General features: G+C 47.3%; 1 protein-coding gene across 1 annotated transcript in view; it reads left to right on the forward strand.

Annotated features, from left to right (window-relative positions):
* Jaml (junction adhesion molecule like) overlaps positions 1-10,751 on the forward strand; it is a 29,748-nt gene extending 18,997 nt beyond the window's left edge. Inside the window, exons 7-11 of the mRNA XM_021637905.2 lie at positions 126-357; positions 3,376-3,526; positions 5,958-6,018; positions 7,025-7,108; positions 10,221-10,751. Of these exons, the coding sequence (XP_021493580.1) occupies positions 126-357; positions 3,376-3,526; positions 5,958-6,018; positions 7,025-7,108; positions 10,221-10,286 (594 nt within the window). The 3' untranslated portion in view covers positions 10,287-10,751. The remainder of the gene's footprint in view (positions 1-125; positions 358-3,375; positions 3,527-5,957; positions 6,019-7,024; positions 7,109-10,220) is intronic.
* The last annotated feature ends 8,768 nt before the right edge of the window (positions 10,752-19,519 follow it).

Consider the following 19,519-nt stretch of genomic DNA (forward strand, 5'->3'; position numbering starts at 1 on the left):
GAACATGGCTATCCACTCTTCCTCCCCTCACATGGCAGTGCCTTGGCAGCTCTGAGCTCTCCCCACACACACATACACACACACAACCATCCTCCCAGCCTCACGCTTTCGACCCTTCCTTCTAGGAGGAGATCATCTTGCGCTATGACGTCAACACGCATAGCGGGTACTTCCACAACCAGGGCCGCTTCCGCAGCCGTGTAAACCTGATGGGTGACACCTCCCAAAACGATGGCTCTATCTGGCTTCAAACGGTGAAGGAGTCTGACCAGGGAGTCTACACCTGCAGCATCTACCTGGGGAAGCTGGAGTCCAGGAAAACCATTTTGCTGCGTGTGGTCCAGGACAAATCTCCAAGTATCTAATGTTTGAGTGAAGAGGGCTGAGGGGCCACGGGTGTCTGGAGTGAGTCTTGGAGGCTCCAGGCATGCCCAATGGAAGGAGGCATTGTTCCTAGGGGCTGGCCTTGGACGCATGCAACCCTGAGAGGGATGCCTCCATCAGCCTGGCTCATCAGATGCCTGGGCTCACTTTGCTCTATCTTGCTCTGCACTGTGTTAGGCCCGGGAAAGGGAGCTAACTTGCAGTGAGCACCACATTTTTGCCAAATCTTGCTAGTGGCCAGTGCAACCCACTGCTGTAAAGACACGGGAGCTTGGAGCCGAGTAGAGTGGTGGTCCCAAGTCATGTTTGCTTGGCTTTGAGGGAGTCGTACCTTCCTGTGAAGGGACACTAATCCTAAACTGTGAGAGACAGCAAGCAGCGGAGAGAAAGTAGGAGGGTTCCATAATAAGAAACAGATGTCCTGGCTAAGAGTGTGCACCAAGGAGAATAAAGACATAACGGTGCTGTCTGAGGCAGATTGTGCAAGGTTAAACTTAAATGGTAACTCAGTTAGCAGCCAGGATGTGGGCTGTGGACTTTGCCTCTCTCTCTCACCAGGGCCTGAAGGAGCTGGCTGTGGTGGGTTCAGGGTGAAAGAGATGACTAGAAAGGGAAAGCCTCGGTGCTTCAGGCCAGAGACAACTTCTGGTCAGTGCCAAGTGGAGTGGTCCCACCTGAAGAAGGAAGCAGGACAGAAGGGTTTCTTCAGGAAATTGCTTCATCCCTATGTGTTCCATTTTCACAAGTCTTTCTTCCACTTCACAGAAAAAAAAAAAAACACACCAAGGTGGGGAGTCAGGGCTCCCCACCCACAGACGTCAACACCTGCCCCCATTCTTATCTTCACGCACCATCCTGAGGTAGATGAGTTCCTTCCTGCCGTGGGTGCGCCTAGCCCCTGTGCTCTGGCCTCACCCACCCCTCTGCTGGGGACCCGCCAGGCATGGCTCTTTGAACTTGCACTTTCTGCTGTTCTCTGCCATTCTTGTTCAGCTCAGTTTCTCTCCCTGCTGGAGTCCCATTTTAACTCTCAGCCTACAGTTCTGTTTGGTTTTTTTTTTGTTTGTTTGGTTTTTTTTTTCTTTTCAGGCTCAAGTTGCCGGGTCCATTCTAGCTTAAGTGGCCACTTGCATGAGAATCATCCGTCCCCAGCCTTCTTCACCATAGTGATATTAGACAGTGCATTTAACCTACATTCTCTATGGGACACAGCTAGATGGGCACAAATGTCTATAAGCAGCCATATGGGTCCCCTGATATATGAGGAAATTTGGTTCCAGGACTTCCTCCTCCACTGAAAGTGCCAAAATCTGTGGATAATTAAGCTCCTTATGTAAAATTGCCATATTAAAAATAGCATGTGGAGCTGAGCATAGTAACATATGCCTTTAATCCCAGCACTCAGGGAGGCAGAGACAGGCAGATTGCTGTGAGTTTGAGGCCAGCCTGGTCTACAAAGAGAGTCCAGGACAGCCAGAGCTACACAGAGAAACCCTGTCTTGAAAAGCAAAACAAGATGGCATTTGTTTATAACAGATGCATAGCCTTCTGTATACTCAAGATCACCTCTCGATTACCGACAATACCTGATATATAAGAAATGGTTGCCCTCTGTTGCTTGGGGAATTATATATATATATATCATATATTCCACACAGATAACAATTCTTCCCCCTAATGATTTTCAATCTGCGGTTGGTTGGGTCAAAGGATGAGGGTACATGGAGATGAGGGCTGGTTGGGGGGGGCAGGGGTTAGATGCATGTATATATTTCAACTCCACACCAATTTCCCACAGATCCTTCAAGTACACAACCTCTTTCTCATCCCATCTCCTCAACATTGGTTAATGCCACCACCATGGGCACGGTTGTGTAAATGGGTGCCAGGGAGTGGCCCCTGAATCTTCCCTGTCCTGATCTAACAGATGAATATGTCGTGTCATTTCTATGGCTGATTTTGAGTCCGCCTTCCTTTCAGGCCTTCATCAACCTTAGTCCTGGCTGTCTTCTCTTCTGTTAGACCTTCTGCCTCTAACCAGTCTCTGCTGTCATTCTTAGTCAGGGCCATCATCTAAGTCACAAGGCAGAGTGTTCCATTCCACAGCTCCAATTGGCTTCTCCATGACCTGTAGGGAAAAAAAAAAAAAAAGTGAAACTTTTTGCTGAGGTGGTGAAACTCCTTCCTGACTTGGACCCCGTTGCTTCTCCAGCCCAAGTTCCTACACATCCCCAGCTTCAGCCATTCTCTCAGCCTTTCTCCATTTTATCAACAGCCCAACAAACTGAGCGTTTCTTTTAAAGCTCACATTAAAATTTGACACTTGCTGGCAAAGGTCTCCTCCCTTGCTCTGGACAGCATTGAGCTCCCCTTTCTCTGTGCCCTTCTGTCCCCCTACAGATATCTGTTGTGCATGTAGCAGTTGGTGGATTTCTGTTTTCATGTTTGTCTCCCTCCTTGGAGGCAGGAACTGGGCATCAATTGTCTTTGTAGGCATCCTGTATGCCTAAAGCTCTCTGGTGCCAAAGAAATGCTGATGTAGTTCTTTAGAGTAAACAGATGACATTGGTAGAAATACTCTGAAGCCTTATAGCATCGTGGCTATGCAGCTAGCTATTAAAGCACATGCTCTTTCTAAAACAATCATTTGCCCGTAAAAATGTCACTGACGTCACAAGTACCTGTTATTTCTAGTCATTTGGTAAACCAAACTTTAACACAGAATTAGTGATGTAAAAAGGTGCTTTAGCATCAGTGAAGGCAGCCATTTCTTCTGCCAACTTTAACCTACACTTTAGGGATAAGCAAAGGGGGATTGGGTTAGTTCTTAGTCTACTGGGGATGGTGTCCCAGGGTCCTGATATAGAATGCAGCCTGGCCTTCTCCGTCTTCTCCCTGAGCTGGCTGGGGCTGTGTGGTGTAGGTTCATTGGGGTTCTCTGCTCTTTTCTAGAATGCTAACACCCTCTCAATGCTTTCTCCCTTTTCCAAGTGCCGATTTCAACAACTCCACCTGACGGGAATCAGCTCTTCTCCGTCCTGGATGGGAATCAGGTGGTGATCATTGTGGGGATTGTCTGCGTCACCTTCTTGCTGCTTCCTGTTTTGATATTAATTGTGAAGAAAACCAAGTGGAGTAAGAGGTACGTGACCATCCCCACCCCTTCAGCTGGGAGGCTGAGTGATCAGACTGCCTCTAGAGTGGAAGAGTAGCCTCACCCCCCATCTGCGAGCCTGCCACTTCCCTGTGTGTAACACTGGTTGTTGCATTTGACGGCATCGTTGGTGGCTCTGCCCCCTTCGCTCACTTCCCCTCAGAAAGGCTTGGACATTACTACACCATGCTTGCTTGTTCTCCTTGCTGTTATCCAAAGATTATCAACTCCCTCACAAATGGAGGCTTACGAGGAACACAGTTCAGATATAGACCTCAGGCAAGAGTCGTAACGGTACCTGTGACTGCTTAGGAGACGTTTTATAGCTGGGAAGGAGAGTAAGACAAGAAATCCCTATGTAGCCTAGGCTGGATTTGAACTCATGATCCTCCTGCTGGCATTTGCTGGCATTGCAGGTGTGCCTTGCCTGGCTCGAAATGTGTTAAAGGGCTGAATTTAATCACTAGCTCTCCCAGACTCTTTGAAATGCCCAAATGCCAGTAGAGAGATGCTAGTATTTCACTGACTATTGGTAGCCCTCTGCGCCTCAGTTTACAGAATTTTAATGAAATATGTTGGCAGCTTAAGCTAATGTCCCAGTTGAAATCACAGCAGTGGGAGAGACCCCATGAAGACCAAGGAATATTGGCTCTTTTCCCCCCTTGGGGATTGAAACCTGCACCTTGCACACTCTAGGCATGTTATCTTCCACCGAGTCACCACCTCAAGCCTCCCAACACTGATGTCTGAGTGACTGCTCAGAAACACTGCTACTCTGAGATTCCCACGTAGGTACCGTCACTGCAACTTCGCCGCAAATAAAAATCCTGGAGTCACTGTCGGCACGACATCTCTCAGAAAGGCAATGATTGGAGGGATGGGTAGTCCATTGAATCTACCGTTCCAGACAAGCCAGCATGTAATGGTGAGCTGGCCGCCAAGAAGGCTGTACGGGAAATGGGCAGTGTGATCTCCGTTATAGGAAGGAAGCAATGCACTGTTCATGTCAGGAGCCTGCGTGCCGGATATGTTTTGTCTGAGAATTTACTTAGACTGTCGTTATAGAGATTCTGAAGGATAGTCCTGAGGCATTACTGGGAAATAAAGATAAAGATCCTCTTGGGTAAGGGGACCACTTGGAAACCTCAACTTTCCACAGTCTAATTCTGTAGTATTTGCTTTTTTTTGTTTTTAACAGCGCAAATATTTTCATTTGAGACAAATTAATTTATTTTTATGCTTACACTCTTTAAAAAAAAATTTCTGCCTTAGATCAAAACAGAAAAAAAAAAGGTACATTTAGTGACAAACACATGAGGCAACTGAGCAAGAGATCAGAGACGAAGGGCTTGATCAGGGAACGGTCAGAGCACACAGCCTGATGGGTAGCTCCTTGTAGCTTGGTTGTCACTGGGAGAGCTAGGGACCTGGGAAACGCGGTCTTGTTGCGTGCGGGCTGCTCACTGATAGTTCTAGTTCTCGGCACTAAGAAAAGGATGATGAAGCCGAACTTCATGGCTTCTCTCTGTTCAGTCATTTAATATTATATTTCCTGCTATGTTCATTTTTCATCTCTCCTCCTCTTCTCTCCTCCCCTGCCCGCCCTTCCCCTCTTCTTCTCTCCCCTCCTCTTCTTGTTACGATGGGGTCTCTTGGGACAGTGAGATGCTTTGATGCCCTGAGGTCAGTTCCTAGAACCCAAATACAAAGTCAGATGTCGTGGCTTGCATAGTGATCCCAGCACTCCTACGGTGAGATAAGATGTGGAGACAGGAGAATCACCTGGAAGTTAGCCGGTCAGCTGGCCTGAAGTATGCAGAGAGGGCAGAAACAGCAAGAGAGATTCTGTCTCAACAAGGTGGGAAGAGAACGGACTACTGAAAGTTGTCCTCTGATCTCTACATACATGTTGTAGCTTGGGCATGCCCACACACAAATGCAACACACATACACATAGAGACATACACACGCAATAATGAATACTACTACAAGCAGTAGTAGTAATAGTCATAATAATAATAATTTAAAATAGAGTCTTTACATGCTGCCGAGGCTGGTCTTGAACTCCTGGCTCCATGCTTCAGGAGTAGCTGGGACTTCAAGATGCCACTGTGCCCCGCTATCCTCTACCTCCCACTCTGGGACAGACATCGTTAGAGTGAAAACAAAAAAGGTGAAGTCATGTTTCAGTCTTAACTATCCCCAGAACAGCTTCCTATTTTCCACCATAACTGCTGCTCCGTTCGTATTTAGTTCCTCTTAGAAGTCCCTCCATGAAGTGATGCAAGGGTCCTATGTGATAGAGGTGTCCCCCTGGATGCAAAAGTCCCGTTCAGTGCAGCGTTTCTTCTAGTACACTTGAATCAGTGCACCTTGTGAAGTTCAGAAGGTAATTCCATATCCTTTTCATGCCTTACAGCTCAGTACATTCCATGGCTTCTGTGAAGAGCTTGGAGAGCAAAGAGAAGACTAATCTAGAGGTGAGAGAACCACCTACCCTCTGAGGGGCACATGGATGGGCACACACTCCAGCGGGACCGTGGGGAGGTGTGAGGTGGAGGTTGTCACTTGGGATCTGTGTCTTACTCGTTAGTCTCAGCCCTCAGCTCACAGGCCATCGCTCTGTGCACAGCAGTCAACCAGGAAGACTTTATCACTGCCTTGGAGCTTCTGAGGATTGGGCTGGGGCAGGGTAGCCTGGGCCAGATCAGCGCTGGGCAGCAGATCCTGGTAGGTGTAGGAGAGAGCTCTGAGCTTGGGATCAGAAAGCTCTGTTACCTCCATGAACTGGGGACTTAATGACTAAGAGTGGGTTCCTTTAGAGGGAACCAAGAAAGACTTCCCTTCCATAGTGCTTTGATGTGGAGTTTTCAATAGGAGTGATTGGTTAGCTTCTCTGAGATCCTATATTCTCCCCCTCCTGTCTTTCTCTCCTTCCCCCATTCCCCTTTTAACTTCTAGTCATCTCTTTGATCAGTTGGCTTCCTGAGTTTTGGCTTGCTTTTGTCCCAAGTGTTGGGTTTTTCTTTAACCCGATTCAATTTTTTGAAGCCTGAGAATATGTATTTTTTTTCCTAAGAGTGACAGGCTGGGGAATCACAGTGCTCAGACGTGACAGCTGAGAGGTTCGGGGAGGGCTCTTCTTGCTGTGTCAACCTACGGTAACAGCTAGCTGATAATTGGTATCAACTTGCTGTGACTAATCAGAAGGAAATGGCCACATACTATAAATTATTCTGCAGGATGAGGGTCCCCCTTCTGCCAGTCAATGCTTAAAGATGCAAAGATGTTTGTTTTGTTGAAGCCTGGTACCTGTTCCTGGTGAGTTAGTTCAGGAAGCCTGAAGCCTGAACTATCATCATTGGTGACAATTGGGTAGCTCTCCACAACCCTCTGAACTTGGTGGCTTTGGTAGCTGATGCCAGTATGAACAGGAGTTTTCTTCCTGGATGATATTGAAGAACTTTTGTATTCTTCCCAACCCAGAAACATGTCTACTCCTCAATAAATACATGGGAGGCGGAGGAAAGAGGACCAAGTGGACAGTCAGAGGGCACCTACATGACCATGGTGAGGACTGTTCTGGGCCCTTGCTGGGCCAGGTTTCTGGAGGGGAAGGAGGTGTTGGGAAGGATACCCAGGGCTGGGAGGCAGAAGTGGTGAGGCCATCTGAAGAGGTTGTTTTTGGTAGACAGTGGGAAGCAGGGAGAATAAACCCTGCTTAGGACTAAAGTCACCAAGAGAGAGCAGAGTAGGGAGGGAGGGGCCTTCCCCTCAGCACAGCTCTGGCTAAACTAGTTGTAATAAAGTGTATTTATTAGATCATTGGACAAGGCTTTCAGGAGAGTAAAAGTTAAAAGTAGGTGGGGGCCGTGGGAGGGGTAGGGATGTAGTTCAGTTTATAGAGTCATTGTTTCCCGTGCATGCCCTGGGCTTGCTTCCCGGCCCCATGTAAGTTGGTTGTGGTAGTATACATCTGTGATCCCAGCACTAAGGAGGTGGAGGCAGGGTGATAAATTCAGGGTCATTCTCAGTGGCATACCTGGTTCAAGGCCGGGTGTATGTGAGACCCTGTCTCAAAATACATGGAGGGAGGGGGCTAGGGAGATGGCTTGGGAAAATGCTTGCTGCAGGTGCGTGAGGAGCAGAGTTTGAGTCAGTCTTCAGAACCCATAAAAGGCTGTTAGCACATCCACCTGTAACCCCAGTGTTCTTATGGCAAGGCGAGGGTTGGAAACACAGCCCAACATAGGTGACGGCATACAAGAAAGAGACCCTGTCTCAGACAAAGTGGAAGGCGAGGCCTGACACCCAAGGCTGTCTTCTGATCTCCAGATGCAAGCGCCTGTACTCATGCACACAAGTGCACATGCCCACATACCATAAACACACAGGTATCTTAAAAGGTAAAAGTAGGGTTCCTTTTGGCCATTGGCTTTATTTGTTCTGAACTCTGTAGTTACCTTCTCACATTCTAACTGCCATGCTGGTTGCAGGCTGCATTTCAGAAGATAGGGTGGAGTCTGAGTCTTACCCGACTCAGGCAACTCAGGGAAGAAAAGCACCCAGGAGGGCTCCCTGCGTGCAGTGTGTAGGGGGAGGGACAAAGGAATTGGTGCTCACAGTGGCACCATGTTATTTTGTGGGCAAATTAGTGGCCTCCACCCTGTGATGGAGCTGTGTTCTGTTGAATTCAGGAAGGCAGGCCTCCCAAGCATACTTCAGAATGACAGGCTGTGTAGCTCCCTGCACAGAAGACACATGACTCCCAGCTGATGGCAGTGGAGAAAGCCCTGCTTAGACATTGTGAGATCAGAGGTCTGGCCCTGTTCCATTAAGTAAAACATTAGCTCTTCTGAAGTCGAGAATGAAAAGAGTCATTTTCTACTTCATCCTTCTCCCATTATTGCCATGTGATGCTCCAGCAACAGGCCAGGCCTCATCCTGACCTGATGACATGGCTACTGCTTCTACACGGTTTGTAGAACCTCTTGGAGTAGAGTAATGTTGGCTTGACAGTGCCCTTCACAGCTACTCACAAGCTGTGCAAGGAAAACAGTGCCCTTGGTCCCTTGATGTCCTTGTCCCCTTGATGCCTCAGGTCTGCAAAAGTGTAGGTGAAATGAGATCCAGGCTATAAACATACAGGCCTTCAGAGCTGGTCAAGTCACTTAGAAACACTACATGTGGGGCTGGAGAATGGGCTCAGCAGTGCATACTGTTCTTGCTGACAACCCAAGTTTGGATCTCAACAGTCATGTTAAATAGCTCAGAAATGTCTGTAACTCCAGTTCCAGGGGAAGCTGACGCCTCTGGCCTCTGTGGGTACCTGTACTCATATGCACATCTCCCCTATATATACATAATTTAAAAAAAAGCAAATCTAGAAAGAAAGAAAGAAGGAAGGAAGGAAGGAAGGAAGGAAAGAAAGAAAGAAAGAAAGAAAGAAAGAAAGAAAGAAAGAAAGAAAGAAAGAAAGAGAGAGACACATGTCAGACATATGGTGGCACACAACTTAATCCCAGTACCAGGGAGGTAGAGGCAGGTGGGTTTCTGAATTTGAGGCCAGTTTGGTCTATAGAGTGAGTTCTAGGACAACCAGGGCTACACAGAGAAACCTTGTCTCAAAAATGTAAACAAACAAGTAAGCAAAACGCTATGTGTGCCAAAATAAATCTATCTGTGGGAGGTTGGCCTCTGGCTAAGCAGTTAGGGGTTCTGTTGCTGCAATTGTGAGGGCCAGAGTTCTGACCCCACATAACAAGGTGCGAGTCCAGCAACAAGGGTCAACCCAATATCTTTTTCTGGTCCCTATGTACACACACACACACACACACTCACACACACTCCTGTGGCCAAACCCTGGGCTACAAGCTCTTCTTTGAAACCTTAGCAGGTGTGTTCTTTGATAGAGAACAACAATAAGGAACCTGCCATTTTGTTGCTGTTGACTTGATTAAGATGCTTTAATGTAGTCTTTATCTTTGTTTCCAGAATCCATGGTTTCAGCCGATCACAGGTTGAAAATATCTGGGAAATATCTATAAAGAGCAATTGCAGACTTGTTTCTTGGCTTTTTTTTTTTAAGATAACACATTAGAACACTTAATTGCATAGCATTTGCACTGTATCAAACAAGACACAGAGAAATGCATGTATGTAGGTCATGCACAAATGTCCTGCCACTTCTAAGGCCTTGAACATCCATTGAATTTGACATCTGCAAGATTCCTGGACCCAGGCTCTGCAAGTGGCTGTTCCAGTCTCAGCCTTTGGCATTGGATGGCTGGATACAAATCCTGCCCCTGTAACTCGGGAGCTGATCCTCAGGAGCGGGCGCCTCAGCCTCTGGGAGCTTGTTTTCCTATCTTCAGCTCCTTCTCTGCCATGTAGTAAGTTTGAGGGCAGCCTGGGCCACATGAGACCCTGTTTCACAAAAAGAGAACAGTGACATTTGCCTCTCTGGGGGTGAGGGCCAAATGAGGCAATACATTTAAAATTTAGTATTTTACCCAACATATAAGGAAAGTTACGATTCTATTTTGACTTTTTTTTTTTATTCCAGTGATAGGGATTGAACCTAGGGCTTTCCACATGCTAGATGAATACTGTACTGCTGAGCTACATCCCCAGCCCCTAACTACCTACAAACCTTTTTGTTTCTTCTTCTCTTCCACCACAGCACCCAGTTTGGCCCTCTTCCCCTAAACCATCCAGCTTGGCCCTCTCTTCAGTCAGATTCAAATAATGCCATTGGGAGAAAAAAAAAAAATCTCCGGGAATTCCGGAAACAGAGAAAACTTTCTGAGAAGAAAAGAGAAAGTACTTTATCTTGGCGGTGGCAAAGACTGTTCCTGGTGTCCCCCGAGCCACCGTGCCAGCTATTGTAGACTTCTGCTTCCAGCTGGTCTCGGCCTCCACCAAAGGCCTGAAGATGGAGGGCTTGGAGCCTGGCAGGAAGACCGAACTGATAATCAGGCACTGATGAGGGGAGGGAGGCCATGGATGTTCCCCAGAGATGGCGTGCCGCCCGGTGGGGGGGGGGGGTGCTGGCTGATCTACAAGCACGTGGTCTCAAGCACTCTGCTGGACTGGATCTGACATGTGAACAGTGTTTTCTTGTGGATGAGCTACTAAGAGACTCGAAGAGATATAAACCAACAAACCTAATTCTTTTGATGGATCATCCTCAAATAAATGTGGTTTGTGGGAACTATTCTTTTAGGTGTCCTGGATGAAGGGCAGGCAGGGGGATTTGAAGCGTGGAACTGCTGAGAAAATGTCTCTCGAGGGGAGAGCCACCAGGGGCTCAACAGACAGGGGCTGGTTTGGTTCTGGGGAAGGCTTGGGGTAACATGTCAGAAGTGGGACGCGAAGGCAGCTCTGAGATTTCCTCCTGCTGTGGATCTGCAATGGTGGCTGCAAGCTAGGGGGTTTGGGCATCTGTCATTTTCAAAAGTGTTGAGCAGGCTTGCCAAAGCAAACAGCCAACGACTGAACTCTCGGTCTGAAGTGTGAGGTTCCTATGCTTTTCTTTGTTATCAAGAGATTTAAAAGGGTTGATCTTATTTTAAATTTTTTATTTTTAATGGGAGTGGTCCTGGAGAAATGGTTCAGCGGTTAAGAGAACTGATCCCTCTTGCAGAGGACCCAGGTTTAACTCCCAGCATCCACATGGTGGCTCATAACTCTAAGTCCAGTCTTAGGGAACACCTTCTTCTGGCCTCGGTAGTCACTGCATGCACATGGTACATGGACATACATACGGGCAAAACACCCACACACATAACATAAAAGCTAAATAAAAAGGTTGATTTTAAAAATCCTGTTTTTCTTAAACTTGACTTGTGCCTTGTAAGGGTCAGCTGGGAGCCCAGTTCTGGTCACCTTTCCTTGAGTACCACAGGCATCTCCTCATTCTCTGCATCATTTTCCTCATTGCCCAGTCTCTCTAAGGACTTCCCCGAGTCCTTTCCTCCCTTTGAACTACTGGTGACTCAGCTTGGGTCTTGTTCACAGCATGCAAGTGTTCTGTTACTGAGCTGCATTGGTCCAGGACCTGGGTCACTGATTCCTTTGCTTGTTTGAGACATGGTGTTGCCATAACTCAATGATAAGATCTATTATTGCTGGAGACACCGTACACTTTGGTAAACATAGAGAAATAAGCCTGGAGGTGACTGGAAATCTTCCTTGTTGGCTAGCTCTCATAGTGTTATGTAGACCATTGAGGGAGGAGGCATTGATGATCCTTCCAGGCGCTGGACCGGACACTGATACACACTGAACCTACTGCACAATAGTTTCATGACCGTTACGGGGTAACCAACCACTTTCTGATTGGATTAAAGGCTTGATCCACAGGAGGAAATTCATGTCTGATACCGTAAACCTGGCCAGAAGTCTATAGCTGGGGAGGCCCTAAGTTCTGGGGCAGGAGGACCTACTACTATTGTTTTGGTAAATGCTCATTTTGTGAAACTGCTTTCCAAATATTTATGCTTATACTGATAGAGGGGGCAGCTACAGGCCTAGTCAGAGAAGTTTCTTTTCACAGGGCGCAACAGTTAATGCAGAGATTCGAAAGTGGTCAGAGAGCTGAAGATAAGTGGTTGCTGAATGCTAAGCCCTAAATGGGAGGCCTATATCAAGGCTCAGGAAACATTGCAGGGAGGGGCAGAAAAAATGTGAAGGCTGGAGAGGGGTCACACTATTGTAAAATGTCTTCTGGTCTTGATAGCAGCTGTGCTTACCTGCAGGAGAGCTAGCTAATCAACATCCCAGCACCACTGGGGGTGAAGCCCTAGCTGACGAGCTATATGGGAGTGGAAACTGATGACCACTGGGAGACTCAATTTTCTTCAGAGTGTGGCCATTAACAGGTCACCCATACCTTCAGTGATGATGCCACACTGATGTGTACATGGGTATATGAACAGCATTAGTTGGACTCAGTGAGTTATTTAAAAAAAATAATAAAAAAAAGAGTCAGGCTGGAGAAACAGTCCAGTGGCTAAGAGCACTTGCTGTTCCTCCAGAGGATCTGGATTCAGTTCACAGCACCCACACGGTGGCTCCTACCCATCTCTAACTCTAGTTCTAGGGGGCCCTTCTGGCCTCCGTGAGCACCAGGCATGCACAGACATATGTGGAAGCAAAACACCCATACACACAAAAAATTCAAAACAATAAAAAAGGAGGACATGAAGGAGGAAATAGGGTATTGCTCTGGAGCTCATGGGGGCCTCTTCTGCCTCAGCCCCTCGAGTGCAGGAATAAACCTACTATACTAGCTGGAATCTCTGATTTCTGATTTATTCTCAAGTGGAGCTACATTTTTTGTTTTGTCTTGTTTTTCAAGGCAGGGTTTCTCTCGGTAGCCTTGGCTGTACTGGATCTTCTTTGTAGACCAGGCTGGCCTCGAACTCACAGGGATCCTCCTGCCTCTGCTTTAGTCACCCCAGGCTCAGGGCTACATTTTTTAAATGATTCTCCAAACTCTCCAAATGTAACATAGTTGCTATAAATTTATTCTATTTACCATCTACTCTTGGCTAACCATGGGAGAGCATCACCAAATCTCTCTTCTTGTTCTTCAGCAGCCACAGAGAGCATCTGTTAATGCTAAACAGGGCTTGTGTGGCCATGTGCTGAAGGTAAGCATCCTATATGGGACAAGAAGAGTCTGGGGCTTTCTGTGACTGAGAGTTCATAGAGGAAGGAACTTCATTTGTGGCTTATTAAGTTGCTTTCTTTCTTGGGCTAAGTCCATTTCTACTTCCCTAAACAGTGTGTGTACTGGAGAATGGCCTCCAGGACATAGGCACGGGTGAATGGATGGTGGCTTCATATCTCTTGTTCTGAGCTAGAAGCTTGAGAATGGGTGGGGCAGCTTGATCCTCGGAGGGCAGTGTGCAGAAGCATAGGCATGTCCAGCTTTGAACTTAACTCATTCCGTTTGGCTTCCATTCTGGGCTCAGCAGCTAGAACTGAGGAGGAGGAGTAAACCCACAGCTCTCCTCCTTCCCTAACTCCCCCCAAAACCTTCCTTTTATATATAGGCACAGAGTTTCAGAGTTGAGGTAGATCCACAGCTATGGAATACTAATATTTCAGCGGAGCATAGGGAAATCTGCTCATTTGCTATCCCATATCCTTCTCCTCCTCCTCCTCCTCCTCCTCCTCCTCCTCCTCCTCCTCCTCCTCCTCCTCCTCCTCCTCTACTGCCTCCTCCTCCTCCTCCTTCTTCTCCAGGGGGGTGTTTATTAATCTAAGAACACACAGGGATGTGGTGGAGGGAGAAGGCTTTGAAGTTAAGTGGCTGTGCTCAAGCCCTGGCCCTGCCTCTTACTTTTCCATACCAAAAAGTTTATGTGGCTGCTTTGGCATCTGCTTTCCCATACAAGTGCTCTTGGCTTAGATCGGCTGGCATCATGAAGCGAGACTATCATGAGTTCAAAATGCAGCAAACACATTAACCCGTCCAACATCGCAGCTCACCAACACGGCACCACAGAGGTTTGGTTGTGATCACGTGGGTGACTGTGGTGATTTGCCATTGCTCAGCCCCAAGGGAGAGGATACAATTGCCTGCCGCTAGCTGGGGAAAAGCTCAAACTTCAGAACTCACAGCCCAGCTTCTAATTAGTGTATATGGCTTTCACATTAGCACGAAGCAGAAAAAATTTGTAATGTCAAACCATGCTAAATTGAGGCTTTCTTATATAAAAGTAGAGATTTATGGAGTTTAATTTATAGTGTATGTCTGTAGTGGTCAGAGGATAGTTTTTAGGATTGGGTCCGTGGGTGTCCTGTAATAAACACCATGACCAAAAACGGTTTGGGGAGGAAAGAGTTTATTTGGCTTATATTTCCATGTCACAGTCCATCCATCATACAGAGAAACCAGTGCAGGAACCTGGAAGCAGGATCTGAAATAGAGGCCGTGGCGCAGTTCTGCTTGCTGGCTTGCTCTGCTTGCACTCTGCACAATGCAGGACCACCTGCCCAGGGGCAGCACTCCCCACAGTGGGCTGGGCCCTCCCATAGCAATCATTAGTCAAGAAAATGGCCCCACAGACGTGTCCACAAAGCCAGTTTGAAGGAGGCAACTGACTCATCCTTTCCTAGGGGTGACTCTAGTCGTGTCAAATTGACAAAACTTGAACCAGAAGACTCCGGTTGTCAGGGTAGTAACAAGTACCTTTATCCAGGGAGTCATCTCTCCAGCCCAGGATTTTTCCCCCAGTGACTAAATGAAGTGGCTTAGGCAATTGTTCTTGGGTTGAGCCTACTAACCCTGTCACATTTGTTTGCCCAATTTATTCATCGCTCCAGTTCTTGCCATTCAGTAACTGGTTCTTTTTCTAATGTGAGGCTAGCCAGTCTTTCATTCAGTCTTTTCTTTTTTAAATAAATATCCCTTTCTTAAAAAAAAAGTTTGTTTTTCTGTATACGTGTGTGTGTGTGTGTGTGTGTGTGTGTGTGTGTATGTTTTGCCTGCATACCACATATGTGTAGTACCCACAGAAGCCAGAAGAGGGCATTGGACCCTCTGGAACTGGAGCTATAGCTGTTTGTGAGCTGCCTTGTGGGTTCAGGATCTTGAACCCAGGTCCTTTGGAAGGGTAACCAGTGCTCTTACCTTCTGAGCTGTCTCTCCAGGCTCCTGCCATTCAGTCTGAAAAGCAAAACTGAGCTGGCTAGATGACGGTGTCTTCCGGTGATTCGGCCCCAATACTTTGCTAATCTTGATTTCTGTAAGCACAAAGCCATTTAATCAGACACCTAAATTACTCTTTCCATCCAAAGAAGAGTGTGTAAGGAAGCCAGTCAGAGGCAAGGGCCTTAGGGGAACTGTGAGGAGACAATCCTGAAGGGCATGAGGCCGCTGGTCTCCTCATTCTCCAACAAGCAGTTTTCCTCTTTGAATTTTCAGTAGTTTGGGCCCCTAGAACAGCAGATGCTATCATGCCTGTAGGTTTCCAGAAACATCCAGGCCCTTGCCAAGAGAACGAAGTTCCAAGGGCTGAGTGGGTAGCGCTGCCCATGAAGGATGGAGACTCTAGTGGTTCTAGAGGCTTGGAGGCAGCTGCTGGGCCTCCTTAAAAGGCTCCAGCCCTCTGCTCTTCTGTTCCTCCTTGGCATATCCTGACCTCACCTAGGCTAGTTAGTATGGTCATGCGTCTATATGGGCTCTTATCTTTCCCCAAATGCTAGAGTGTGTGTGCATGTGTACATGCATGTGTGTTTGGGGTGTTCTGCTAACACTGACACGCCAGTTTCCTAGAGCCAAGAGCCTTAGAATTTTAAGTACATCCTATTCTGACCCAGACCAGTCATCTTTCTAGCATAGAGAATGTTTCTCATGACTGCTGACCTGGCTAGCTCGTTTGCAGATGTGGTTGGAGTTTCTTCAAGGGAGGTCAGGCAATCTGTGACCACTTCTGCAAAACCAGAATCACAAAACATTTTTTCTTCAAAAAGAAAAAAAGAAAAAAGAAAAAAAAATTAAGGGAACTTAGTGTTTTCCCACAAAGCCGAGGTCTTTCTCATATATACAGAACAATGGTAATAATGGTACCTGCTTCAAAATAAGAACCAGAAACTCTGAAACTTTCAAAACCTCCTGTCTGAACTCCACATTGTGTGTTTGTGGTCTTCTGCATTCTGGCCCTATCTTGTCTTCTCATCTACACTGAGCCACCATGCCACTCTCTAAAACAAACCAAAATAAAACAAAAACAAAAGACACAAGCAAACACACACCTGCTTCATTCATCTTTGCCCCCTTTGCTTCCAAGCCTCCCTCCTTCTGCCGTCTTGCCTAGGGCACCCTCTGCCAGCCTTGCTGCCCAAATCCATATTCTTTCTAGGCTTTGCTTGAGTCTCACCTGGGCAATTTAGTTCTCGAATCTTCTAAGATATCTTTACACTTGATCTGATTCGTATCTCGTCCTCTCTTTCATGTAGTGCTTCGTCTTCTCTCAGAGATCTGAAGCTATTAGACAAGCTGCTTTAGGCCCTTTCCCATGGCCCTTGCACATCTGATTCTATTTGGGTCAAGTCCTTGCTGATGAGAATGCCTAGGAAGTGGAGGAGCTGGCACAGGAACCTACCTGGATAGTCAGGCTGGTGGAATCGCTACCCTTTCCCCAAATATATCCAGTAAATCTCATCTGCTTGGGATCAGCGGAAGACCACGGCTGTCCTCAGAGAAACAACACACAATCAACTCAAAGTGCTACAGTCCAGCTGGGAGGTCAGTTGTTTGGTTACATTCTGGCCATATTTCTGTTAGCTCAGAGATGGCAACAATATTAGGAACAATTTTGCTACTATACCCCCAGCAGACAAAATGGCTCTCATCATGCTCAACTGTGGCTTTACACCTTTATCTCCTCGTCTAGAAAGGGTGAGCTCAAAGGCAGGCATATCTCTGGCTCTCCAGTTTCACCCAGCATTTAGCAATAGGGCTATTAGATAGATGAAGTAGTTCCACAGTATGTTTGCTTTGTTCTTCCGTGGTTTCTGTTAGCAATGATCAGCTGTAGTCTGAAAATGTAAATTATTTGCTTCTGGAATTTTCCATTTAATAACAATTTTAAGCTGAGTTGCATGATGAAATCTTGTGCCTTCTTGCTTCTTCCCAGGCTAGGCACATACCCTTTTTTTCTTTGTCTAGTATATTCAAGCCATCACCTCATTGGTCACTCCCTAGCCCTGTTGTCAGATTTTCTATCTAGGTACTGAAGTGGTTTGGTATGGTCTCCAGTATCCACTGGAGGTCTTAGACGGAATCTTCTGTGGATAATGGGGGATTCTAATACCTGATTGTGTTGAATGAGTGAATGTGGCCAGAGTCACAAGAGCACTGAATGAAGAGGCAATTAGAAGACCAGGAGTAGGTGGTTTTGGAGCAGGTGTGTGTGTGTGTGTGTGTGTGTGTGTGTGTGTGTGTGTGTATTGAAGATGAATGTGCACATGTACTGTGGGTTGAACTAGGGCATTGAACATGCTAAGCACATGCTCTACCACTGAGCCATGCCTCCAGCTTTGGAGCAGATTTTTGAGATTATGAGCTAGCGGAGTATTTGGGAGAGGAGGCGCCTTCCTAAGAAACTGCCCAGGCAGAGCTGTAAGTGGTGTTCAGGCAAAAACAAAAACAACCCTCACCTGATAGGGACTGGCCTAAGAAGGCATAGAGCAATCGAGGGATTCCGTGAAACGAATTCTTGCTTTACATCCCACAAACTGCCGTGTTCTACAGCTCGACCAGCGACGACATTGACCCAGAGCTTGCTCCTGGGTACCGTCCTCTTTTTGCCAACCCCTCCCCCCCAAATCTGGCTTTCTCTTTGCTACTTGCAAACCCGTAAAGTGGAAAACTTTAATAGACTTAAGAACGTCCTAAAGGGATCTTTGTAAAGCATGGTGCTTCTTGACCTCTTCATCTTGGCACAAGGACTGTGACTCTATGTTTCTAACCAGTTCCCAGGTGGCACCACAGAGACCAGCGGGGGGTCGTTCTTTGAGAAATTAGCTTCTCTGGTGAAAGCCTGTAGCCTGGACTCTGAGTTTCAAAGGCAGAAGGAAATTGCCTTCGTTTGGATTATTTCTGACTCGTCTTCTCCCAGCAGGGTAGGTAATTGAATGCTGTCCAATAAAATCTTCAGTGATAAATGGCACCTGGCAGAAATGCCAAAACCACAGGGCCTCACTTCCAAAAAAAAGTAATCTTTGATTACTAGTGTCATCTGTCTGCAAAACACCTCTGAGTTTCTGCTTCCGGGCTCCTAGGGGAGGCTTGCCCCCTTGCGACAAGTGACTACTGAGGGCCTGGTGGCCTGTGGGAGGCTCTGACAAAGCCCCTGTCTCAGGGTCCCTGATCTGGCTACCACCGGTCCTTGATCCAGGACGTCTGAGCTGGCCCACGGCTCTTTGAAGTCTGAATACTTAGTGACTCTTAGCTAAATTCTAGCAAAAAAGCACAAGAATGTAGGACTATTTCTCGCCTCAATTAACTATTAAACAGAAGCTTCGACACATAGAATGAGGTCAACTGAGAGAGTAAAGCAGTTTCCTTCAGTTCCTGGGCCTCACAAGGCACCATAGGCTGCCTGAAGGAAAGAAGGAAAAAAGGAAGAGGCCGGCTACGTCAAACTAAAAATCTCCGGCGAGCGGGTCCAGGCTGAGAAGTGTCTGCAGCCGCCTGGTTGGTGGTTCTGCAGACTGGGACTTGGCTGGATGGGACCTGAGCAGAGCAGGAGGTCCGAGTGGTGCCAGTCTAGCCCTCTGGGCACACACCTGTGAGCTGTGCACCGTGGAAGAGGCCTCGGGGCCCTGGAGTGATAGGGGTGGGCACTGGAGGAGACTGTCTCCTGAAATTCGCACTCCTGTGCTGTGGCTCAGTGCAGGGGCCGAGGAAACCCCCATGGTAGTGTGAGAAAGCGCTGGGGACAGGGTCAGTGCACCATCAGGGCCTGTCATCCCTCTGCCTTCTCACAGTCCTGCCTTGCAGCTCCAGTTGGCTTTGCGACTTCAGAGACCTGGCTGGGTTTTGTTGTTGTTTCTCTGATTCCCTCTTTAAACACATTCATTCCTCCTGTGCGTCCCTGGATGGTCAGTCACTGCCTGGTTAGTGAGTCTCAGCCAGGCAGACCGCTCAGCCCCTCACTGTGCAGAATAAGGCTTCTTCATAGCCTGTCTCCTACCCTGGAGATAAACCCTGTGGGAGGTGTGTGTGTGTGTGTCAAAGAGCTGGGTTTGAGTCCTGGCCCTGAACCCGTGTAAATTGGACCTGAGTTAAGATGAAATCCTGATTCCTCACTGGGATAGCTAAGTGATGGTTGCTGTGTAAGACCCTGGGGTGCTGGTGACTTAGTCCCCTTCTTTGCTTAGGGCTGCCTCTGTCCCACGTTCTTCTACTTGGGGTAGCCTGTATTTTCTTTCTCCTCCTTCAAAATAACAAGTTTCAAACAC

The sequence above is a fragment of the Meriones unguiculatus genome, chromosome 1 (genome assembly GCF_030254825.1).
Source record: "Meriones unguiculatus strain TT.TT164.6M chromosome 1, Bangor_MerUng_6.1, whole genome shotgun sequence".
Taxonomy (NCBI): Eukaryota; Metazoa; Chordata; class Mammalia; order Rodentia; family Muridae; genus Meriones; species Meriones unguiculatus.